Source organism: Neophocaena asiaeorientalis, unplaced genomic scaffold, assembly GCF_003031525.2.
Source record: "Neophocaena asiaeorientalis asiaeorientalis breed wild unplaced genomic scaffold, Neophocaena_asiaeorientalis_V1.1 scaffold78, whole genome shotgun sequence".
Taxonomy (NCBI): domain Eukaryota; kingdom Metazoa; phylum Chordata; class Mammalia; order Artiodactyla; family Phocoenidae; genus Neophocaena; species Neophocaena asiaeorientalis.
The window spans coordinates 16,443,773-16,468,012 of record NW_020175018.1 but is presented as its reverse complement, the minus strand read 5'-3'; the positions used below and the strand labels follow the sequence as shown (position 1 = coordinate 16,468,012).

The 24,240-nt window shown below is 56.3% G+C and overlaps 2 protein-coding genes across 2 annotated transcripts in view; one reads left to right on the top strand and one right to left on the bottom strand.

Moving 5' to 3' along the window:
* DDX31 (DEAD-box helicase 31) overlaps positions 1-3,653 on the top strand; it is a 73,227-nt gene extending 69,574 nt beyond the window's left edge. Inside the window, 2 exon segments of the mRNA XM_024762726.1 lie at positions 2,790-2,923; positions 2,926-3,653. Of these exon segments, the coding sequence (XP_024618494.1) occupies positions 2,790-2,923; positions 2,926-3,101 (310 nt within the window). The 3' untranslated portion in view covers positions 3,102-3,653.
* A 3,177-nt stretch (positions 3,654-6,830) lies between these two features.
* Positions 6,831-14,114, bottom strand: BARHL1 (BarH like homeobox 1). Its single transcript, XM_024762225.1, has 4 exons — positions 13,649-14,114; positions 9,491-9,713; positions 7,651-7,912; positions 6,831-7,154 (listed from the first exon to the last, which is right to left on the bottom strand). The coding sequence occupies exons 1-4, from the start codon at positions 14,112-14,114 to the stop codon at positions 6,831-6,833; spliced, it is 1,275 nt and encodes a 424-aa protein (XP_024617993.1).
* Positions 14,115-24,240: the final 10,126 nt, after the last annotated feature.

Genomic DNA, 24,240 nt, shown 5'->3' with positions numbered 1-24,240 from the left:
CCTTGACAAATATTCCTGGTCAGTGGCATGACACACACACCAGAGGTGACCTTCCACAGCCCCAGGGCTGGCTGAGCTTGCCTGGGAAGGGACAGCTCTCACGTGGCTCAGAAGCAGACGAGAGCGGTGTGGGGGTGTGTACACACACCCGTGTGTCGCACGCCTCGGGGGGGTCCTCGGTGCTGGGTCTGGAGGCCCAGCGGTCTGAGCCCAGGTGCACTGCCCAGCGCCGTCAGCTGGAAGCGGGGCGCATCCCCAGTCTGCCCGCGCTGCCGGCAGTCCGTGGTCGGTCCCCCAGTTAAGGCTCTGGTTACCCACCTTGCGTTAGCAGTGGCAGGAGCCGTCGTTGAAGTGCTAGGGCTTAGGCTGGGGCGGCTATTTTGACTGAAATCTTGCATATTTTGAAACTCAGGTTGTTACATGTAAAATTATACACGATGTGAGCACCTGCCTTCAAACGAGGGGGGAGAGAAGGCGTTCCTTCCCGTCAGAGCCCGCTCACTCTGGCTGTCGTGTCACCCGGCTAAAAATAAACCGCAAGCACGGGAGCTGACAGCCTTCCGTTTGGAACGAGTTTAGCGCGTTCCGCTGCAGGCCCGTCTCTTGCCGCTTCCCAGCCACGCGTGAGGCCCAACGTGTGGATGGACCTCCCCCGGACGCCAGGGCGCACAGTCCACACGGGCAGGGTCTGGGGGGGGTTAGAACCGCTGCTGTGCACAGAAGGGTGACGCGGTCACCAGAGCCCCAGCCCCACCGTCAGGCCCCAGGGTCAGTCCTGGCTCCTGTGTGGCCTGGGGCGGGGGACAGGGGGGCGGAGGTTCGCTTGGCATCTCTGGGCTTCAGCTGCTCCGTTTTTAACGCTGATTGTCTGCAACCCACATGCCAGCCAGCAGCCAGCACTCCGCATGTCTTACTCTCTTTAATTTTGACGCATCCTATGAACTTCGTTCCAAGTATCATCCCCATTTTTCAGATGAAGAAGCCCGCGTCACCCGTTCACCACGTCATGCAGCTAATGAGCGGCAGAGCCGGGTTCCAGCCCAGGCACCTCCTTCACCCTTCAGCTCTCCCCTCACTCCTCCCTCTGTCATCTGGCCTCTGCCCGCATCGTCCCACTGAAACGTTCACGTGAGACCACGAAGGCCTCCTCCACGTCAGATCATGGTCATTTGTCACCCTCGACCCCGCTGGACCTTCCTGTCCTGCCCAGTTGTTCCATCCGGGACCGGCTGCCTGGTGGGAGGAGCTCAGGCTTTGAGTCCATCGGCCCTGTGTTTGCATCTGGGCTTCTGCTCCTAGGAGCTGGATGGTCTTGGGGAGGTTACTTACCCTCCTCCAGTCTTGGTTTCCTTGTCTGTAAAATGAGATGGTAGCCATACCTGCCTCTCGGAGCGAAGATCAGATGTGGTAACGTAGAGCCCAGAGAGTCCTTCCCTGTGTATTTCTCATCCTTTCACCAAGTCCCGTCCCTGCCCTTGCACGTACTCTTGTTACCACAGTTGCCTAGCCCTTAAATACGGGGCCCTGTTATCCCCTTGCCTCAAACCTTTTTCCCAACACAGGTTGACTTTGCGTTTCTCCCCGTTTGTCATGGTAGAAACTGTTGTATGACTGACACGGATTTAGCCCCACCGTTGCGTGCACCCTGCCTTCTGCAGCGGGAGTGTAAAGAGATATGGTTGCTTTAACCTAGTTACAACGGTGTCCCTTTCTTAATCAGTTTACTAGCACGGTATTAGTCCTGTTGTTAATTCCTGGGCTTTAAAGGAGTTCTGTTATGTTTATTTTTAGTCTGGTTTATCTTCTGATTTTTACAGCAAAGGGAAATGCTGTAAACATAAGTAGCAGAGGGTAACTTCTGGCTTTTGTAAGAACCCAAGACGCTGCCACGTCAGTGTTGAAGGGGTTGCAGGCAGAGCAAGACGGAGTCTCTGGTAGCGACTCTGTTGCTTTGGTTAGGATCCTGTCTTAAGAAACATTATTTTACTCTTCAGTTTTCATAATCATTTTTTCTGTGTACGACTAAACTCCTACAAGTTTCCCCCTCTGCTTTTCTAATCAAATTAACGATGAGGTTGCTGTCTTTTGAAAATGGTTAGCGGGATTCACCATCTGACATTGATTTTCAGTCTGGGGCGTTTTCCCTGCGGGTTGGGGCAGGCGAGGACCTCCCTCCCTCCCATTCCTGGGGCCGCTGCGGTCCATTCCCGGTGCGGACACTGACCGGTCTGCCTAAGCACACCTGGGCTTGGGGTTTGGGGGGGTCAGAAATAATTTACAAGAGTCTCTTCGGTGGGTGAAGAGGTGTCTGTGGCGGACACCCCAGCCCTCACTGTTTGGTCGCCGGAGCCCGGTCCCCAGGAGGAGGCCAGTTGCTTTGAACTGCACGGGGAAGTGGGAGCCGAGGGGGGCGTTCCCAGGAGCTGCTAGCGGGCGCTGACTGCTGAGTTTCAAGGCGGGTTTTCCCCCTTCTTTTGGCAAACCGCTGTATCATACACCTCATTTGCCATCAGAGTGTGAGTGTGTTTTCGCTCTTTTTTTTCCCCATGAAAACAACACAGAGCAAAGCCTCACTTTTAAAAATGCCATGATATTTTGCCGCCGTTATGAGAATCTGTCAGCGCCGTATCTAATCTTCTGGTGCATAGAATATCAAAACAAGCGCCATTGAAGGGATTGTACTTCTGTTAATACAGAAATGTCAGTTCTGCAGTCTTGGAACCAGCTGCCATCAGCCTCTTTCCAAATGGAAAAGAAAAAAGTAATAAAGTTTCCTTTCCCCTCTTCAGGCCTGACCTGCACAGGAAGACCCAGAGTAAACAGCGCCTTGCTGAAATCTTGCGTTCGGAATACTCCAGCGGGATGGAGACCAGCGTCACCAAGGTCAGAGAGCAAAACAAACGCGCAGGGCCCGGCAGCCAGCCTCGCAGCGCCGTCCGAAACCAGCGCCCAGCCTTGGCCGTGGGAACAAACTAAAGCTGAAAGCCTTGCGGAGGGACAGCGAGACTTCCCAGAAAGTAGTTTTAAGCTCTGCCCCCACGGGACTGGGCCTCGGTGGATCCCGGAGGGGGGGTCCCGTTCTCCTCAGAGGAGCCTTGTGAGGATGAAGGGTGCCGCCCCCCTGCAGACCCGGTGCTGTGCCGAGACACGCTGCAGCCTGAGGGGTCAGGGGGGCGGGGGTCAGCACGGGATGGGTTGGCCCCTAACCTACCTTGTAGGTCTCTCTCGGATTTATTCCATCAGTGCCCGTAGACCACGTGGTGCCACCACGACTTCATGTAAGAGACTCACATCCTTCTCTGCAGCCGGGAAGGGATTTGATCCCGCCTTGCGATGACATTCTGAAGAAGTTTCACAGTTTACTTCAAGCTGCCCTCTCGACGCATATATTGGCCTGAATTTTGTAAAATGGGATTTTAAAAGCTGGATTGAATCGCTAAAAGAAGAGGAAAAAACCTGTTTATCAGATCATCTTCTTGATGTACAGATGCTTCATTAAAAAGGACCAAAGGAGCATTTGGCGCGGGTCCCCAGCGCCTCCGCGGGTCACGTTTCCCGTGCGCAGGGGCTCTAAGCACCTCGTCGCATTCACATGCAATGCTCTCTCCTTCTTGTCCAGGGAAATTGTACTTTCTCAAGACTGATTGATTTGCTGTTGCCTTTTTATTATTTGCCTTTGAAGTCAAAGGGCACCAGTGTCCTGAGCTTTTTCTCCCATTGAATCCCCTCTTGTCTTCCAGAAAGGTCCTGGGGTCTGTATTGTGGCCCAGGCCACAGCTGCCCCTCCCCCATTGTGTTTCCTGGGAGGTTTGAAAGAGGACCCCCGGGGCATATCGATTTCCCAATAAATGTAAGATCCGGACACGGGTAACTCCAGAGGGGTCCGAAGGAGAAGGGGGAAAGCCTCGGCACCTCTCTGTGCACTGGGCAGTGTCCTCTCCACTTCTCCTCCTGTCCTCAGCCCACCCCCGCACCCTGAAGTTACTGGCATGGGTGTCGAGACCCCACTTCTGTAGCCCCTCCAGATCGCATGACCTCAAGGGCCAAGGGAGGACCATGAGAGTTACGAGGTGGGCTGTCTGTGCGGATCTTGGGGAGCGGGTCGGCGTCCCTGCATCCATCCCTCGGGCGTTAAGGTGAGCTTCGGCTGGCACCACACCAGAAGGGACTCGTCGTAAGGGTGACTGTGAGCCTAGTAAGCCCCGGTCCCCTGCGGGAGGGAAAATGTGACCTCGCAGACCTGGCTGTCACATAGGAATTAAAAGGAACGGTTGGTGAAATCTGTAACAATGATAATAAGTCAACCTGCAGCACAGGTCCTCCTGACTTTGGGCAAATCTGCCACCTTTCTTTTATTTCCGTGTGTAACGGTCCACGTGACTTGGATGAGCAAAGGAGGGATCAAACTTTATAAACAAAACCCAGCTGTGTGAGAAACAGGATTAATGCCCGTGATCTGGGATGATCAAAGAGGAGCCCTACTCTTTAATTCCCCCCCATCGTATTCATTCCATTAAAGCGTGAGTCTGCACTCCTGGGGCGGGGGCCGGCGGGGTGGGCGGGGAGAAGTGCCAGAACTGTGCAAAGCATGTAAGTGTAGTTCTGAGGTGGAAACTCACTCTTACTTTGCTGACACTTAGGTGAGCGTCTCTCGCCATAGGTGCTGTGTGGGCCTGTTTCTAAGTAGAATCAGTGTATTACCCCCAGTTAATAAAGAAACATGGATTTAGCAGATTTAGGGTTAATATTATCTAAATTTAAATAACCTTAAAATAAATCTCTTTCTTAGTATGGCTCGCGACAGATTATACATCTCAGGCGTCAATGAGGCAAAGCTCTTAGCCTAATCCCACTGAACCTGTTCTCATTTTGCGTGCATTTCCAATCGTGCCTATTTTTCTAATTTCCCAAACTTACCTCTTTCTCTGTGTCATAAGCCTGATCCCCATATTTAAAAGTCAGAGAATCTGGACATTTCATGGAATGTTGCAGCCTAAAGCTTTTTTCCCTCACGGGCTTGTAAAATGCTTTGTTTTTGAATCCTAGACATCTTCCTGTTTGCAACCCTTAGCGCTGGGCATCTTCAGAGGGGGCCCCCCATTCTCACGCACTGAAGGGCAAAGAGCCCTTGGTGAGTGATTAAGGCAGCGCTGATGCAATGCAAACGGCATTTTCCACTCAGAGAAGCAGAGACAACCGAACCTCAGCAAAGGACATTTTGACAAAGCCCGGTGGATTCCTTTGATTTTTTTTTTCCCCCCTGTGGTGAGGGGAGGAGAGATTTAGGGAAGAAAGGGGAGTAAATGAGAGCCCCTTAAGGCAGCTGGATCCAAACGGCTAGCGCCCTTGGTGTTCAGCCCTTGAGCCCCTCAACGTGAAGTCAGCGGAAGCCGTTAAAATCCAACCATCGCTTCCAGGAGACAGAAATGTAAAGCTTTCTTTCCACTGGAGAAGTTGCCCTGCTTGCGAAGGGCGCTCCACTGGTCTCGTTAGATGCCTGCATGACCGTGACGCCTTATCTCTTAATCTGCTCCACAGAGAAAAAGTTTGGAGCAAAGCCTTTCAGTGTGCTGGCGGCTGGGCACCCCTAAAATCAGCTCGACTTCTCGAAAATGCCCAGAAGCCTTGCAGCAAGGCTGGTTGGGGACTCTCAACTTCTCCACTTTGTTGCCCCTGCCCCCGCGGAGTCTACGTTTATAAGTTGGGGGGAGGTGTCAGTGCAGGAGTAGAGACACCCCCTCTCAGTGCCTCTCCTATTGTCTTGCCTGCTGGGGGTCTCACGCAATTCATTCTTCCTTTTTTTTTTTTTTTTCCCCCCTTTTTTTAAATGAGAGTTCACCCAGCCCCAGGGTTGGGAACCGGGAAACCAATTTAGCCTTCTAAATGGATGAAAGCCGAAGCCCACCTCACTGCAGAGGCTGTAAAGTTATTATCACAGATGGGAAGTGCAGGACAATTTAAAATATTGTAATTATAAACTTGTAGGGAAGTCTTGTTCTTCATTAATGTAAGATATGAAATCACCTCGGCGGTACAAGGACAATTACATAGTTGGGAATGTGTCTGTGATTTACACGGCCGCTGTGTAAATGTAAGGGTGGTTGCTCCAGTATATGTCCCTCACTTACACAAAATGAAAAGCACACCAGTGCAAGTTGTCCTTTGATAGATTTTTAATATGATTTTAAAGAGTTTTGTTTGGTCTCATTCTTATTCAATGAGATTAATTTAAAGCACTTATCCCCTGGGTTTAAGTCAATCCATGTAGGATTTGGGCAGGGTTTGTTGCATGGGGGGTTTTGTTTGCAGGAGGCTGTGAGAGACTCCTTTCCCACTTCATTAACCCTGAGTTGGGGACGGTCCCCCGTCACCCCCCACCCCAGCCAGAGCTGGGGATTTACCAACCCCCATTCACATGCTAAAGAACTTGAAAGCCAAGGCGCTCCTTGACTTAATTAGCTGCTGTGCATTTTGCAAAATTAGAATAATACCCTCACCACCCACGGTCTGGGCGGATCCTGGGAGTCTGAGCTGCAGGTGGTGTGTGGGCGGGGGAGCACCTGAGCCCACCTCCCCAGAGAGAACTGCCTGTGGAGGTGACCTTGGCCCTTTGAACGTGAACCGGAGGTCTGGAGTCTGGCTCAGAACTTAAAGCCCTCTCCTGAGACCCTTGGAGTCGCAGGCTGGGGCCCGGCGGCAGACGCTGGGACCTGGCCTCCCTGTGGGTCGCATCCCCAGCACAGCCCCCGCGTGAAGGGGGGAGCGAGAAGATGCGGGAGTCGGGGGTTACCCGGTGCGGCGTCAGGTTCCCAGCGAAGGCTCGTCGGGTCCTACCCGGTGCGGGGGGCCGAGGGCCGCGTCGGCGAGCGCGAGCGGCCGGGGCGCGGGGTGGACGGGGTGGTGGGGGGCGGGGAGTAGCCTCGGAGCCCATCTGTCGCCCCCGCGGCCGGCGGGCCGGTCACCAGCTGCCGGCGCCCTTGTCGCGGCCAGATGAGCCGGCTCAGCGAGGGCACCGCAGCCCGGCCCGCAGCCCAGCCAGCCCAGGCGCTGACCCCCACCCCGGCCCCCGGGAGCGGCTGAGCGTCCAGCAACCAGATGGAGAGGCAGGGGCAGGTGGGGGGCGGCGTGCTCACCTCACCGTAGAGCTGGGAAGACTGAGGCCAGGGAGGAGGGGAGACCCCTGCCCGCGACCACAGCACCAAGGAAGGGAGGGAGACGAAAATACTTCCTTACTGAGGGTGGAAGGAGCCCGAGTCCCAGAAGGGGACGATGAATCTCAAGGAGGGATGGGGAAGAAGGGCGGAGCGCGGACCCACCGACGGAGCGCGGACAGGCGCCTGGTCATTTGTAAGAAGTTTATTTCGACATTTAAAAAAGAGAGAGAACCCGAGGGGCCTGGCTGCCCCCCGGACGGAGGCCGGAGATGGGGACTGGAGGTCGGGGTAGGTGGGCAAGTCCCCTGACCCCTTCCTGCCCCGCCTGGGAGGAGGGTGGGCACAGGCCACAAACTCACTGATTCACGGACACAGTCACGGGCTCATGGGTCACGAATAAATAACTTCATATACACTTTGCACACGGTATGTACAGCTCTGCCGTTGGCCCTGGAGCTGGGGGGAGGGGCGGGGGGAGGCTCCACACTCCCCTTGCCCTCCGCGTGTCAGGGCTGCGGGGAGAGGGCTTGGGGTACCGCCGGAGCGTGGAGGGGGAGTGGGGAAGGGGAGCATGGTGCAGGGCTGGCGGCGGCGCGCTGGGCCCGCGGTACAGATACAGCGCGGCGCCGGGATCCAGGTTGGAAACCAGACTCTGCGGGTAGAAATAAGGCGACGGGAACATCCGCTGGAGCGCTGAGTAATTGCCTGCCTCCGCCAGCAGCTCCAACCCGACGGCCGTCTGTCGCTTCCATTTAGTCCTAGGGACCGAAGTAAACGCGTAAGGCGGGGTCAGAACTGTGGCGCCGGGAGACCCCTGCCCCTCACGAGTGCCCCAGAGCGCCTGCAGGGACACCAAAGGGGTCACACTATAATTCGTTAATAAATAACGGGCCGCCAGGCACCGTCTAGCGGGTTACATGCATCGGCTCCTTTAATCGCCCACCGGCCTTCCATGGCTGTTAACCCCACTTACAGATAAGCAAACTGAGGCGCGGGCCAGTCTTCAAGATGGCCTAGGAAGAGGAGACCCTGGGTTCTAAGCTAGGCTGTCTTACCCCAAAGCCCGGGGTCTGACCTCGCCACACTCTGCCCAGGGGATCGCAGTCTGGGCGCTTGGAGCGGGGTGTGGATGCTCCTGGGGAGGCCTGAGGCAGGCGAGATCGCCTTGGACAGGAAGGCGGGGGCGCGGGGATCGCTTCGCTAGCCGTTGGAGGGGACTCGGTTGATCTCCCAGCGGCACAGCCGGCCCGGCGGAGGCCAGCACAGCCGCGGTACCTCTGCGGAAGCTCGCGGGCCAGAGACGGCGACGGGAGAGGATGTGCGCACGCTCTCTCCGCCGCGCGGCCGCGTCCGCGGCAGTCCGCACGCAGATCCGAGGCTTCGGGCGAGCCCTGCAGTCTGTCTGGTGCCGAAGCCGGGAGGCTACCAGCAGAGGGTCGGCTGGGGTTGGGGGAAGGCAAGAAAGCCGAGGCCACGCTGGCTGCCAGGGCTGCGGCCGGACTCCTGGGCGCACCTGGCCGGCGAGGCGGTCCCACTGAGTCGGACTCAGCCACACCAGCCCCGTTTCCCTGCCTGAATTATTCGGCAGCATCATAATTGTGTAATTACTGTAACGGGCCTTAATTATTGATGCCCGGAGCAGTAATCAGGTATTTATTATTAATGGGGCAGCGTGTTCTGAGGCTTGTTTATGGAAAGCACCGTTCCGGCCTCCGCTAAGCGTGTGTGGGCGACTGGTGTATGTGTGTTTGTATTACTGAGTCGCGTCGATGTGAGTGTGTGACTCTGGGTTGAGTGTGTGGCTGTATGTGTGTGTTCTGTACCTGTTTGTGTATCTCTTCATCCTGTGAATGTGTTGGGGAGGGAGATGAGGAAATACCAGGTTCAAGACCCGCGCCCAACACCAGTTTCCCGGATCCCCAGTCCCCAAGAAGCTAGGGCTGGGCCCCGTCCCTGCTTGCGTTTCAGGGCTAGAAAGGCTGAGGAGGCCAGAAGAATCCCTCCGGGAGAGCTCAGAGCCACCCCCTGCCCCCCAGCAGCTGCCCGGGCTGGATGGGGGTGGTAGGACGTGGCTAGGGTGGGAAGGCTTGGACCTCCAGTGGCCCACATGTCTGTCTGTCCACCTGATCGACTCTAGTCCTGTCTCTCTCCCTCACCGTGGACTTCGGGCAAGGCCTCCGCTCTCTGAGTCCTCAGTTTCCCTAGTTTTACAGAACGGGGAAAGCTCAGGGGCCCTCCCTCGGCACATCAGATCATGTACTGGTGGGTCCCCTGGAGGGGCAGGGAGGAGAGCGGAGGCGGCCCTTTCCACCCTGTCGCGCGCAGCCGGGCCTCACCTGCGGTTCTGGTACCAGGTCTTGACCTGCGTGTCGGTGAGGTTGAGGGAGGCTGCGAGCTCCATGCGGTCCTGCACGCTCAGGTACTTCTGCCTCTCAAAGCTGCGCTCCAACTGCGCCAGCTGATGGTCGGTGAAGGCCGTGCGTGCCTTGCGTGGCTTTTTCAGGCGCACCGGGGGACTGTCCCTCGAGCTGGAGATCTCCCGGTCGCCCTCCTCCTTCACTGTGGAGACACAGCCGCGCGTCAGGGCCCGGCCTCGCCGCCTTGCCGCCCCAGCCCGCGGCCCGTCACAGTCGGTCGTGTAAATGTGGCTCCCGGTCCCACGGAGCCGCGGCACAGCAGCTCAGAGCTGGGACCTCCCAGCCCCCAGACAGAGGCAGACTGACACCTCCGGGGAGAAGTAACCCAAAGCCGAGAGAGAGAACTCAACCCCGCTCCCACGTTGCGCCGGCGCTCCCTGAAGGGATTAACGGGATCCACCAGGTGGACCTGACGGGAGGGGAGAGGAGGGGAGGGGACCCAGGGGTTCCAAACCGGTGGGCTGTGCGGATGCGTGCTCAGGGGTGCAGGACTGTGCCCCGATCCTCTGGCTGCATCCAGGCCAGGAAGGGAGGAAGCTGAGGGCTGGAGTCTGGGGGAGAAAAAGTCTCGTGGAGGGACAAAAACCCGTTCACCCTGGAGCGGACCGTGGTCCTGAAGAACAAATAATTGCACCCACATCTTGCCTGGCCCCTGCACGGGTGTGAGTCTATAGAGATGGTCCCCCCCCCCTCCATTTCTTAAACTACAAACAGCGCACAGCACGGAAGGCGAATCGCCAGGGCGCCCAGATCTGGAAGCACGAAGCGCTTGGAGAAATAAGCCCCGTTTGCCCCTCGGATGCTCACGTCGCGGAGGTCTGTGTTTCCTTGTCAATACGATGCCTACTGTGGCTGTCTAGTGTTTCCCCCCACCCCGCGTCGGTCAGGACACCCCAGCAGGGTCCCTGCTCCTGTGTCGCAAGGATGGGACCGAACAATGTGGTTTCTTTCTTCCCCAACACTTTCCTTTGGGGTTGACAGCACCGCAAATGCACACTTGATCAAACGAGCTCACTGACCTCCCTCCTTCTCCCCCTAAAGCAATGATATGACCAGAGACCACCTCCCCAGAATTGGCAGTGGGGTTTGGGGCTTCCCTTCCTCTTTTCCTCTCTGTATTTTCCTTTACGCTGAGTTTCACTGAGCATGGCGTTTGCAGTGACAGGGTTCAGCTGAATGTGAGTTGATTTCTCTCTGTAGGAAACAATAATCCGGTTAATTGAGCCACTAGGGAGTAAGACTTTTCAACCGGAAGGGCAGCGGTTGGAGGCCGGGAGGGTGCCGGGCGCCGGGTGCACCCAGGCGGGTGAGAAACGGGGGCCCATGCCTGCCTCCTGCCTCGTCCAGGCCAGTGCTCAGGCCTCTCCCTGCCCTCCTAGGCTCGGGCCACGTTGGGGCATGGCTGCCTCAGGAGCTGGGGATGTGTTGGGATGGGGTGGGGGGGACTTGAGTTCTGTCTATTATGCTAGGCAGGTAAAGTTTAAACAAGTTCAAGGAAACAATTATCCAAACCTCAAACTTGATACTGTGGAAGCCTTACTTTTTGACCTGATTGTCTGGACTGACTATTTTGGAAAAGCCCCCATTTCTCAGTGCTGAGCTCCCAGGTCGGGGGTGGGGTGAGGGTTGAGTTTGGGCTTTTTCTCTAATCCCTCTCCGGCACAGGCTGGAGCCTTCAGATATGCACTCGCCGCTGTCCAGCCTCAGCCTCCGAAACAGGCTCAGCCCAGATCTCAATGCCTCAGAGTTCCAGGCCCACTGACCCTGCTGGGAGCAAAGCGCCGGTTTCATTTCTCCACGGATATCAGCTCTGGCTGGAAGACTGCGCGCGCGGCAGACTGCCTTACTTCAAAGCCCAGCTTCTTTAAACGTTATGCCGAGGAAGCTTTGATACCAGAAACTCGGGATGGGACTGACCTTCCCTCCGTGCCCTCTTCGGAGGAAACGACTCTTAGCTGGTTAGGTGGACAGGGGAATCGCTTAGATGCCCACCCCATATGTCTGTCTCTCGGCAAGATTTCCTAACGTGGGTCCTGAAAAAGTCGCTTCCACCTTTGAGAAATGCTCCAGACACTGTTTCGGTGGTAGGTATTCTGCTCCCTCTTCACCCCGCGGCTTTGGTGGTGCAAAGGCAGCGGTGCCTAGGGGTGGGGGAGACCTTCCTCTGTCCTCAGCGCCAAACCTATTTAAGCCATATGTGGACAGCTGGCCCTCATCACCTCCCTGATCAGATATCATCAGGGACAAGAGAAGAAAATTGATATTCCAATTAACTTAAACGAAACCTCTCCTCAAAATCCCACCTACGGACAAGAAAATAAAAGGAGACAAGAGCCGAACCCTTTCACAGTCTAGAGAGAGGGTGTGGGGGGGGGGGGGGGGGGGGGGTCTGGCCTCTCTCTCTAGACATAAAACTGGAGTGTTGTGGCTGAGAATTATAAAGAATAAGATATGATGTTATACATATATATTTACGTTGCCTCCCTTGCTTACCCCTCCTGCCCACCCCGCACCGCACCTGTCTTTCTCCGGGGCAAGTTTTCCTTGCCTCTCTAAACAGGCCGTGATCGGGGGGGAGCAAGGGTGGCTGGGCCACATGCGTCTGGACCTCCGTCCTGGGGTCCCGGGTGCTCTAGCCCAAGCTGCCCGTCTTCTAGGCATGACTGGCCCAGTGAGGCTGGTGGAGGTTCCACCAGTTGTGTGGGGAAGCGGAGGGAGTGAGATGTGGAGTGGGGCCCCAAATGGGTTTCGATCTGAGGTCAGGGCATGTCCACAAACGAATTCTCAGTTGGGAAGAGAGTGTTAAATGAGCCTTCCGAAATTTTTGTGAAGACTTAGTGCGAGTATAGACCAGGAGGTGTAGGGCCCCCAAGACGATAAAGAAGTAGCCTTTATAGGGAAGTTTTATCTCATGGAAAGGGTTCTGGGAATTAATTATAAGGCTGAAAGAGCTCTGAACAGCCTCTGTCTGCACCCCATCTTCTGCTGGGTGGGGACACAGGGCTCTCAGCCCCCCATCTTCTGCTGGATGGGGACACAGGGTCTCTCCCTTGAAGTCCTGACATTCCTTCCCTTCCTGCCTCCCGACTTCTTCCTGAGAAAGAACTTTCTGCCTCTGGCCTCACCAAAGACCTAAAGTGAAGGCAGTGGGCGGGGGTGAGAAACAAAATTAGGGAATTCTTTCTCTCCTTCTTCTCTTCCTTTTTTCCTTTCTTCCCGCTTCCTTTCCCCTTTCATCTTAATCCTGATTTCAGCTTCCTGGTTAAGACGGGATGGAAAGGAAACAACAACAATGGAAAGATTCATGGAGGTGAAAACGCGAGTAGAGGGGAAGCAACCCCAGGATAGGTTGGGCGCCGGGCAATCTCTGGGTCCCACACACAGAACCTGAAGTTGATTGCTCAATGCACTTAAAATCAAATCCAGCGAGAACAGTTGGGTGGGTGCAGAGACCTCCCCTCTCGAAGAGACCTCTGAACCCGCTCCGTGCTCGTGAGCCGCCTGGCTGCTCTATCTACTTTGAAGGGAGCGTTTCTTTTGCATGATTCCCGGGCCCAGATCACACCGGGGCCAACGGGAGGGAAAGCTCAATTCCCCTCCCCCTCTGGAAATTCAAATTAAAGGGTGGAAAATTCTGACTGTTCTCAGGGCTCCAGCTGAAATTTCCTGCTATGTTTTCACCCTTATAAAAGGGGGTTCAAGCAGAACCCTTTGGGTCTTCCGTTGCTTCTGCAAGATCTTTTCCCAGAGAGCCACTGGCCTGATAGGAACTTGCTTCTGCCCACCAGTAGGTTGGGGAGTCCACCGAAGTTTGGAAAGTTTGTGCATTTTGGGGCATCTCTCCTGGGACACACAGCGTCCCTCTCCTCACTCTCTCCGCTGGACGCTTTGTTGCTCAAAAACATAACCACAGGGCCGACTGAAAGGCTCAGACAAGACCGACTGCTGAGCCTGGGCCCTGGGGGCAGCTCCGAGCGGATATGTGTATGTCCCCACGTGTGTGCACTCCTGTTTTAGTGCCAGTGTTCAAAATACAGCATCTCCCCCCCCGCAAGTTTTCAACTCCCGTTTTCTTACCTTTATACTCAGAGTCCGATGAGGCGTTGCTGCTACTTCTGTCCAGCTTTTCTCTAAAGTCCTCCCCAGCCTTGGCCGCAAGACGGCCCCCAGGCTCAGGAGCGGCTGGCTGCCCGCTGCTAGAGTAGGGTGCACAGGCCGCGAGTGGTTTGCAGTCAGCAAGGATGTCCCTGATCAGAAAGGAGGAGGTCACGGTGCGAGACTGGGCTGGGGCTGAGAGCTGCCCAGGCTGCAGGTGGGAGTCCAAACCTGGGCCCGAAGCCCCGCCAGGCCGTGGGGCGCCCGTCTCCAAACAGTCCCTTCCTGGCGAGGCTGGTGAGGAGCAGTCGCTGCTGCTCTCCGAGCGCGGACTCAGCTCCAGGGGCGAGCGGCAGTCCCCGAGCAAGGGGTCCCCCTTGGGAAGGGCGGGGCTGCCCGCTCGGTGGGAGAGAATGGAGTCGATCCCAAAGCCATTGGAGCCTTCCATAGCCAAGCTGCGACCTGTCCTCCCCAAAAGCTCCCCACCCCCCCCAACCCCAGCCGCCGCTGCCCCTGCCCCTAGCTGCGGGCTGGCATGGGGAAGGCGGGCAGGGAGCCTGCGGGCACCTTGGATGGAGTTCAGCCTTGGGGGAGCCCGGGAGCTCTGGGCCAACCTCCTCTGCGCATTAGATCCAAAAGGGCTCAGCGCGTCTTCTGCAGCATCGCGCGGAGCCGCCGAGCCGAGGGGGGTGGTGGGAGTGTCAGGGAGAAATGGGAGGGAGGGTGCGCCAAGTTGGGGAGAGCAAAGGGGGAGACGGACGGCCTGAGCTCCCCTTTGGCACAGAAGAGATGCGAGGACGTTGGAATCTAAATAAAGAAGGGCTTTTAAAAAATCCAAACTGCACGCTTCCTCCAGGCGAGCGGTGGCCGAGGGCAGCGGGGTCAGCACCGCGGATAGCAGCGGGCCCGAGCCGCGCTACCAGCCGGGGGAACGGAGCGCACCTGGCGGCGTCAGCACCGCGGATAGCGGCGACGGCGGCCCTCGGCGCATGACGCTCCCCACCTGGCCGGGGAGGTCCTCTCTCCGCGCTCGCACCGCTCCTGGGGCCCGTCAGCACCGTGGACAGCACCTCCCGGCTCCGCTGTTGCAGCTCGCAGCCCGTCCTCCGCGCTCGCCTTCGCCTCCCCCCCTTCCTTTAAAAAATGAACTTGTGTCACTTTTACTTTGGGGCTAGGGTTTTGTTTTTTTTTTCGTTTCTTTTTTTTTTCGTTGTTTTTTTTTTTTTTAAAGGGGACTCGCCCACGTGTCCCCGGAGTGATGACGCTGATTGGCTCCGGCCGATTTTGGGGGTGATGTCACGGCTCCACAAGCCGCTGCCCGATTCCTTTCGGTTTGATTAAAAGAGACACTGAATTAATTACAGCGCGGACCCAACTGTTTACCGGCGATTTCCACACGGTTTGCTTTCATTAGGTCGGTGATGAGGCTTCTAATGAGGGTGATTAGCTCAAGGGGGGTACAGGCTGGCGGGGAGGGGGCCAGAGCCCGGCCGCCGCTACCGTGGGGTTGGAATGTGAGGGTTTTTTTAAGTTTTCCCCTACACTTTCCTACAGTTATTCAAATCATTCGTCCTCCAGGCTGTCAAAGATCCCTTTTCTACCTCCACCCCGCCGTTTTCTCTTCCTTCAGCAACAGAAAGGGACTAAATCCAGCAGAAAAAGACCTGTGTGTGTGGAGAAGATAGTTTAATTTGTTATGTTGTTTTAGGGCGTTTCCGTCGGGGTCTACATGTTTTTCGTGCAGGAAAATTTGCAGCCCTCTCTCTGACCTCTTTGGACCCCGCGGACCTGGCAGGGGTGGGGAAAGCTCGGTGTCTGCACCTAGAAGGAGCCAGAACGATGGCTTCGCTGTGGGGCGAGGGTGGAAAACGTGGGCATGTCGTGTCTGGGACGTTAGGGGGACCCTGAGAAATCCCCGTGGCCCGAGAGAGACAGCGCAACGGACCCCAACCCAGCCGATAGCCTCTCCTGTGGCGCGTGTCCCGGGATCGGGTGTTTTTGTACCTCTGAACAGGAACACGCGAGAGCTTCTGAGCGCGAGTGTAGACATCTGCAAACGGCTTCTCATTTCGCACGGAGCCGGAGCTCGCCCGAGGATTTATTTTCAAAGCAGCGCTGGAAACACGGTCTTTTCACTGTGAATAACTCTCCCCGCACCCTCCCCGACTCCTCCACGACGCTCTAGTTCTGTGCCTTTCAGGGTTCGGCCTCCGGTGCCGGGGCGCAGGGCGGCGGGCAGATCTGAAGCACGTCCGGGGCCTGGATCCTCTCGGCACTACCCCAGGGATGGCGACCCTTGTCTGCAGTCAAAGGGCGCAGGGAGCCGAGCCCGCGCACCTGCAGCCGGGCCCCGTGGGCCCAAGGCGCCCTTCGCTCGCCCAGCGCCCGGAGCCCAGGCCTTTCCAGGCTGCCCGCGCGCTCCGGGCGCCCTCCCCACGGGCCCCCAGAAAATACCCCGGCCCCGCGTCTGGCTCAGCTCTGAGATCTCAGCGGAACAGTGAGGCGCCCGAATCCCCCAAACCCGAGCCCCGGCCCGGGGAAGCCCCGCGCAGCCGGGCGGAGCGCAAACTTCTCCCTCGGGCGAGGTCGGCGGTGGCCTCCGGCAAGGCTCCCCGCCCTCTCCCCCTGAGCCTGCCGGCAGATTGGAAGCGGCCTCGCCGGGCTGGGGCCGAGGACGGGCGGCTCCCCGGGGACGGCGGGCCCGGCTCGGCTGCAAGCTGTCGGGGAGGCGGGAGGGCGGGCGCCGAGGGGCCCCCGTCCTGGCCCGGCGGCCGAGTCAGTGGGCGCCTCCCGTGGCGGGGCCGAGCCGGCCGGTCCGTTCATTTTCGTTTGGCCGATGGGGGAGGGGAGCGTAAATCACGAGGACCCTGGGCTGCCGTCGCCCTTCCCGGCCAGCCCTCAACTTGGGCCTCGTTTCTGCTCCGGGCGCCTCTGGAGACTCCGCTCCCCTCTGCACTCTCTCACCCCACCCCTGCTCCCGGCCTGCGCCCGCATCTCAGGAAGAACCTCATCTCCCCCAGACCCCAAGGCCCCAACTTGGGTCAACGGGCCTGTCATCCTGGGCCTGTTAGAGAGCCTGACGCCCCGGGGGCCAGGATCCGCGGAATCGGCTGAGCCGCAAGCAAGTCTCGTCCTGCTCTGCCCGCCGGCGGTCCGAGCCGCCCGCCCCGGCCCTGGGCGGACTTGCATCTGTCGAAGCACGGACTTTTTCTGGCCTCGGGGTCTTAGGCGGGGGTTTGGATCCCGGGCGCAGCGAAAACAAGGCCTCTGGCGGCGCAGGGCACCGCGCGGGTATCAGAGCTGGAGCGGGGAGCGGCGTGGGGACGAGTAAGGGCTGGGGAGGGAACCCTCTACGGTGGAAAAAAAAAAAAAAAAAGACAAGAACCCCAGCCTCCCGCAGCCCTAGCCAGCGTCTCGGCGCTTCTTAGAGCCCGAGAGCATTTAACAGGCTGTTAGTGTGCTATCATTAGTAATGGAATTATCATAGTCTACTGTGATATAAAACATGCTGTGCGATTCATTCCATTTGGAATTTAGGTCCAGACCCCTCTCGCTAACGTTGTTTTATTCCTGTTTGGGGGTTTCCAACTCCACTATTGTTCCTCCTCCTTTCTCTTTTCTCCATCACAGGGGTGGTTCTTGCACCTCAGCCTGTCCACAGCCTGAGAGGTCTGTGTGTGTACTCACCTGGGCTCTTGTTTAGCTGGGAGGATGCCCAGGAATTGGCCTTTTACTAAGCTGCCAGGGATCCTGGGTGGGTGACCCACCCCTCCCTTTGAGAAAGGAGTCTGGTTGGTCCTGGAGGGGTAGAAGTTTCAACAAAGCAGGGTGTGAACCATGGCAAGTTACTTAACCTCTGAGAACTCCACTGACAAGGCAGGAGACAGACCTCTCTCCCCCTCTGTCCCGGCTGAGCCCCAGCCCTCTACCTTGGGGGTCTTGCCCACCCCCCACCCCCCAGGGAGAGAAGAGGGTTGGAGGACTCAGGGGAGGGAAAGGGAATGAGTGAGATGAGGTCACGTCCAGGACCGGGCTCCCAGGACACCAGCACCCAGACCCCTGTTCTGGGCTCGAACACCTCCTCCCCAGCTTCCCACTTCTCCTGGGTTCTCTAGCTTCCGATGCCAGCCCCTGCCCATCCAGTCCTTTGAAATTGCTTTTAAACCTTCAGTCTCTCAATGAGCCCAGAGCCCTAGAAGGGCTCAAACCAAGCATTCACAGAGCGACGGCAACGAAGGAGGAAGCTTCGCTCTTCTCCAGGGCAGGGAAGCGGCTGCACGGACTGGCCCTCAGAAGGCCTGGGCTCTGGCCCCGCCTCCACTCTGGGCAGCTCATCTCTCTTGCCTGGACCTCAGCTTTCCCTTTGGTCCAAAGCCATTAACATCAGAGGTTTGTAGTGAGAGGCAAGGATAGGAGAGGCCCATGCCGGCTATGATGTGGCCTCTGCCTATAGAATCCACGTCCTTCATGCTCTACCTGGGGTTCTTGGCTTGGGTTTGACTTTAGATCAGTGCCTGGGCCAATGGCTGATCGACGGTTCTTAGCAACTTTCTTACCCCACTGCCCCGAGCGTGGAAAAGGCCTTCTTTCGGCCGGTTTTGCTCCCTGGCTTAGCAGGCAGAGCCACATGAGGAGATGTGCTCAAAGCTTTTCGAGAATGGTCCTGAGGTCTTCTTCTCTGCTCCTGGAGGATTGTAGCGTGAGTGCTGTCATCACGGTTCTGAGTAGCTGGGGCCGGGGGCAGTGTAACGCCGGTGGGGTGGAGTGGCCAAGGATATGGACTCCAGAATCCGCTAGGCTTGAAGTCGACTCCTGGCTCTAGAATCCAGGGCTGGGGCTAAGGTGAGGCAAGTCCTTATTGAACCTGTTGCTGTTTTGTCCATCAGGGATTTTTCAATTTTGATGTTAAAATATTACATTAAAATATTGTTTGTCTTGGTTCCTGAGTTTGGGGGGAGGTCAAAAGGTTTGTACCTTAGGCCAGGGCCTTGTCTGCCTCACCATAATCCCAGCCCTGCTCTGTGACCTTGAGCAGACGCTTCCTGGGCCATGTGTTCTTCAGCTGTAAGATGGGGGTGATGTCGCCCACTTCACGTGGTCACTGGGAGGACTCTGCACTTGGCTGGGGTCCTGGAGAATACCGATTATGCATTTCAAATCACGACTATGGAGAACAATAGGCAGAGCTCTTCCTCTGGCAGGTTAGGGCCCCCACTGGGGAAGTCAGGCCCCCATTCCCCCCACCCCGCCCTGCGCTTTGCTCTGGGCCTTCCTACAAAACCGGTTTGTGACATGGAGGGGACAAGGGATTTGGCTGTTGCGGGCCAAGCTTGGGTGCTAATGCAAACAGATGGGCCAGACAAGGATTTGGACAGTTTGTGGGTTTCAAGGTCATGCCGTTCTCAGTCATTTTTGTTGGTTTAGCTCAAAACCCCATGGAGCGCCTGAAACCAGAAAGAGAAGATATTCTTTCTTTTCCTCTATTCTTCCCTCCCTCCCTCCCTCCCTTCCTTCCTCCCCTGTAAACATGCCGTCTGTCCTGCAGTGCTCCCTGGGCTAGAGGCTGGTGATGTCACGGGGGGTATGGCAGGATGGACCTGTGTGCATGGATCTCACAGAGTGCAGCAACGTCCATCAACCTAAATTCCCCTTCAGAGATTATTTCCCATTTGTGAATTCAAGTTTATGTTTGCCCTCATTCAGTTCTAGGAACCTGTATAAAAAGCCAACCTAGTGGTTTTTTTTTTTTTTCTTTTAATGATGATTTCAAGCATCAAAGGGTTTCCCAAGTAAAAGGAAATGCAGCGGAAAGACTGTTTTGGTCGAGAAGGATAAATGCAAGAGAATGTTTTTGATTGGAAACACAGTCCTGTGTGACTGTCATGCAGGCCCACATTGGCGCCTGAGCTTCTGGTCTGCTTGCTGTCGTGCATGTGTGCTTGCTCTAGACCCCCAAATCTGTGGTTCTAAGCCATTGCTAGTTGGGGAGCTTGGATGAGTGAGCCAAAAAGCCAAGCCAGCTCTAACTGGATGCAGGGACCTCCCGGGACTGGATTTGGGTTTCTGGCCTGTGAGCAGTGCTTTCTCTTCTGGCTTCTAGAAGCCCCCTACCAGGCAGAGATCAGACACCAATCACCATTCGCTCATTACTACCATCCCTGATAAAAATCCTGCATATGATGTCAGACTCCAGAGCCCCCTCTCCTTTCTTCTGGCTGAGAAAATTGTTAGTTATCTGGTCATATCAGAGTGGGAGTGTGTGGCAATGGGAGAACCGATGAGGTTTGGGCTCTAGTTTAAAAATCTGGAAATTGGGAGTTCCCTGGTTGTTCGGTGATTGGGAGTCGGTGCTTGCACTGCCGTGGCCCGGCTTCAATCTCTGGCCGGGGAACTAAGATCCCGGCTTGTGGCCAAAAAAAAAAAGAAAGAAAAGATAAAAGAGACTGGAAATAGACGGAAGTCAGTGGGCGTTCGGCAGGAAAAGAAAGCTGGACCTACCAGCCAAGAGGTCTGCTCTAGTCCTAGTTTGTCTGCTGAGGAACGGCATCCCTCTTCTCCTCTGGAAGGACTAGACATGTCCTCGAGCCCCTCCCCGCATCGTGAGTCCTGTTTCCAAAGGCTCCGTCTCAGCACGCCAGGCCGGCGCTTGCCCCCACCCCCCACTCCTGCCAAGTGTGCAGCAACACGGCACTGTCTTCCTGCACCTCCAAGGGAACTTCTGAGAATTTCAAGCTGACCAGCTGTGGGTCCAGACCAGCTGCCTCCTTGTGGTTTGTGAGGACAGTACTCATGGGCCTCTTTGTTTCGTTAAATCTCCGGTGGGGTTTGGCCAAGAAACCCGACCAGGAGGTAGAATGTTCCCAAATGCCGACCAGCAGGGAAATGAACAAAAACAGGGGCTCCAGGCCGTATCTCTGGCGACAGCCATGCTCACGTGGCATTTGTCGGCAGGTGATTAGGACGACTTGGGATGGAAAGCTCAGCCCTCCCCCCCATTTCCGTCCATCTTTAATTGAGGAGTGGTTTGGAGGGACAGGCTCTGGAATGCATAGTGGACCAGTCGCTAGCCTGGGGCCGGCTTACTGAGTGAACTCAGGCCTCCTTTGACATCTCTTTTCCATCTGTGGAGCAGGGACGATGGTGGTGCAGGGAGGTTAGCAGATGGTCCCTAAGGCCCCTGCAGGCTGGAAACTTTGGGGACTCTACCCTGGGTCAGGAAGGATAGTCAGGGACTCCAGCTGTGCCGGGCGGTCCCCCCAGCCAGGGTCAGCGTGAGTCAGGACAGGCGTTTGGCCGATGTGACAGGATACCCGAGAAGGCGGAATCAGACCAGAATCGGACCTGGGGCTTTGTGGAGGCACAAATAATTAATGAGGAGGGAAGGACCCAGCTGGGGGAGGGAAGGAGGCCGGGAGGGAAGGACCGGGCACCTCCTTGGCCTCATACTCAGACTTGCCAGAGGGTGGCGCTGTAGGACAAGCAGCTGAGGAAACCTGGGAGAGCCACCCCAGCGTGGCCCGGCAGTACACAGAGGCTGGGGAGACTCCAGGAGAGGGTGCAGGTGTGTTCCCAGGGCATCTGTCACACAGCGCGCGGTCTGCCTGCTTCTGAGGCAAGAAGCAATCGGATAGACAAAAGAGATGTCCCGGCGCTTTTCCTGGCCAAGTCCATATTCTCCCCCTTGGCCCAGTCCTTGGAAAAGCAGGCCTGGAGGGACCACTGAGCCGTGGGGCACCTTGCTCGTTGCCATAGCAGAATCGCTCACTCTTCTGTGGATAGAGCCTAACTTCAGGTCCTTCAGGAAATTCTGTGTCCTGACGTGTCACCCCCCGCCCTTCCCACTGGGGATTTCAGAACAAAAGAGTGGGTTCAATTCCAAATATCTGGACCTTCTTGATGCATCTGGACACAAAGGCTTCGAGCATCCTGCCCTCTGCCCTGGATCCCTCACAGAGTTCCGGCTGTCCCTTTGCAGTGTGCTTTATTAAGAAGAAGAAAATAATAATTCGCATTCATCTATTGCTTACAAGTGTCAGATCCTGTGCTAATCACATTCTACACATTCTTTTTTTTTAATATAAATTTATTTAATTTTTATTACTTTTTATTTTTTGGCTGCGTTGGGTCTTCGTTGCTGCGTAGGCTTTCTCTAGTTGCGGCGAGCGGGGGCCACTCCTCGTTGCTGTGCGCGTGCCTCTCATTGCGGTGGCTTCTTCCGCTGCAGAGCACGGGCTCTCGGCGCGCGGGCCTCGGTAGTTGTGGCTCGCGGGCTCTAGAGTGCAGGCCCAGTAGTTGTGGCGCATGGGCCTAGTTGCCCCGCGGCATGTTGGATCCTCCCGGACCAGGGCTCGAACCCGCGTCCCCTGCATTGGCAGACGGACTCTCAACCACTGTGCCACCAGGAAGCCCTCTACGCATTCTTGACTGTGATCATTATCTAATTCACTTGATGAAAACTGTGGGTGTGTCAGGTCCTGTTTCACAGATGGGGCACAGAGTGGTTAGGACACTTTCCTGGGGTCACACAGAAATTACTTAGTGGAGCTGGGTTTCATGCCCTTGAATGGTTGCCTGCTCAGTGGCCAGGCCCCTCAGGCTCGGCCCTGCTCCCTCACCGGGGTTGCTCCCTCACCGGGGGTCAGAAGGCTGCAGGGTGGCTTTAACAAAGACCAGTAGGGATGCTTGTCTGGTTCGTGGGGTGGGAGGGGAATTTTAGGCCCTTAGGGTGGGGTGGGGTCTGTCAAGGCCCCCCACTGAACCAGATTCCTGAGGGGGTTGGTAATGTATGTGGCATTTTTATGGAATTCGCTTCTAAGGAGCTGCAGTGAGTGTGTTGGGAGTGGGGAGGCTGCTCAAGAAACTCACTCAGATCTGTAGTCGCCAGACTTGCTGTGTCTCCCGGCCTAGGCGGACGGATGGTCCCCGCCGGAGACTCAGCCTGCGGCTCAGGAGCCACAGCAGATGTTCAGGCAGTGGGCCATTCCACAGGCCCTTAGGTCTGGGCCCCGGGCGCTTAGACCCCTGATCCCGTGCCACTTACCTTCTAGAAGAGGAGACAGGCAATAAACAAGGGCTCATTGCTTTGCCGAGAATAAAGCAGGCTGGTGTGGGTTTAACTGAGGGTTACTCCAGGGAAGGCCCTTTGAGTGGGGGACTTGTTCCTATCTTTTTCTTTTTCGGCCACACCGCACGGCTTGTGGGGTCTCGGTTCCCCGACCGGGGATTGAACCCAGGCCGTGGCCGTGAAAGCCGGGAATCCTAACCACTAGGCCACCAGGGAACTCCCTGAGTGGGCGACTTGGCTTTTGAGCGAAGATCTAAATGACAAGAAGGGGTGGGCTGGTGACAGGCCGTGGAGAAGGGATTGTGGGCAGAAGCAGGAAGGTGGTTCAGGAACCGACTGCAGGTCTCCAGAGAGATGATGGGGGCTCGGAGAGACGAGATGAATCAGGGTGTTTTTGGAAGTAACGTCGATGGGCTTGTTGATGGATCGGATGAGAGCGTGAAGGAAACAGAGTCATGAAGGTTTTCATCTTCAGCATCTGGGTGGTCTCAAGCGTGAGATGGGAAAAAAGGAGGGAGAAGCGAGTTTGGCGGAAAGAAATCCAGAGTTTTGTCTTGGCTGTGTTGGATTGAGAAGAATGCCGGATGCTTGAGTGGAGACATCCGGGGAGCAGCTGGATAAATGAGTGTGGCATTCTAGGGAGAGATGTGGGTTGAAGGTCAGCGATGGACTTTGCACAGGTGCTGTCGAGATGTCTTGGAGGTCATCTCCCGTAAAGAGTCTGAGTTTTGTTCTCACGCTGCTCTTAGGTTTACTAGCTTTCAAATAAAGGCACCGCAGGAAGATGACAAATAGCACTTTTAATTTAAAATAGATCAGTACCTAATTTGTGGGGAGAAGCCAAAGGACCTGCAGAAAGACTGAGGTGCAAAGTGCCCCAGCCTGGGTGCTTTCAGCCCCGGAAGTCTCTCTCTTTCGGGAGGGGGCGGGGTGACCTTCCAAGGTCAGTGCCTGTGGAGGAGCCCATCTGGGCCCAGCACTGAGGAGGTGAGGGCCGCTCTGAGTAAGGAACGTGGGCTCTTCCTGCCCTCAAAGGTCCCAGAGAGATGGTATTGCCATGGAGAGATACCAGGAATCCTAAAAGGAGCCATTAAAACTCATGTTTGGAATATAAAGTGAGGGCTTCCAAAGCATGGTACTGTCACGCTTTCTGCAGCAAATACATGGGTTGTTCTTAACACTTGAGGGCAGAGCCTCAGAATCGCCCCTTAGTCTGGAGTCTAAAATCTGCCTTGGATTTTGGGTTTCTCTTACCAGGTGAGGGCTTGAGAAGAGAGGGTGGGGGGCCTGCAGGAGGAGGGCAGTCCCTAAGTGGAGGGTCACTGGGGCTTAAGGGAAGTGAGTGTTGCTAACTCTAAAGAGGGAGCTCTTAGCAAAAACGATCAAACGAAGACCTGAATCTGAGGTCCTGGCCAAGGCAGAGCCTGCAGAACAATGGGGGACTGTCTTATGTTAGTTGGGGCAAGAAAGGTGAGTCCTTCAGGGAATTTTCTACTGTGTCAAGAAGGCT

What these genes read in the sequence shown, in the direction of transcription:
- BARHL1 (XM_024762225.1), bottom strand. Translation starts at nt 14,114, where the DNA reads ATGGAAGGCTCCAATGGCTTTGGGATCGACTCCATTCTCTCCCACCGA. An exon ending in ATCGGACTCTGAGTATAAAG is followed by an intron (nt 9,714 to 13,648) that starts GTAAGAAAACGG and finishes GTGTCTCCACAG; the next exon opens with TGAAGGAGGAGGGCGACCGG. An exon ending in ACCTGGTACCAGAACCGCAG is followed by an intron (nt 7,913 to 9,490) that starts GTGAGGCCCGGC and finishes TTCGGTCCCTAG; the next exon opens with GACTAAATGGAAGCGACAGA.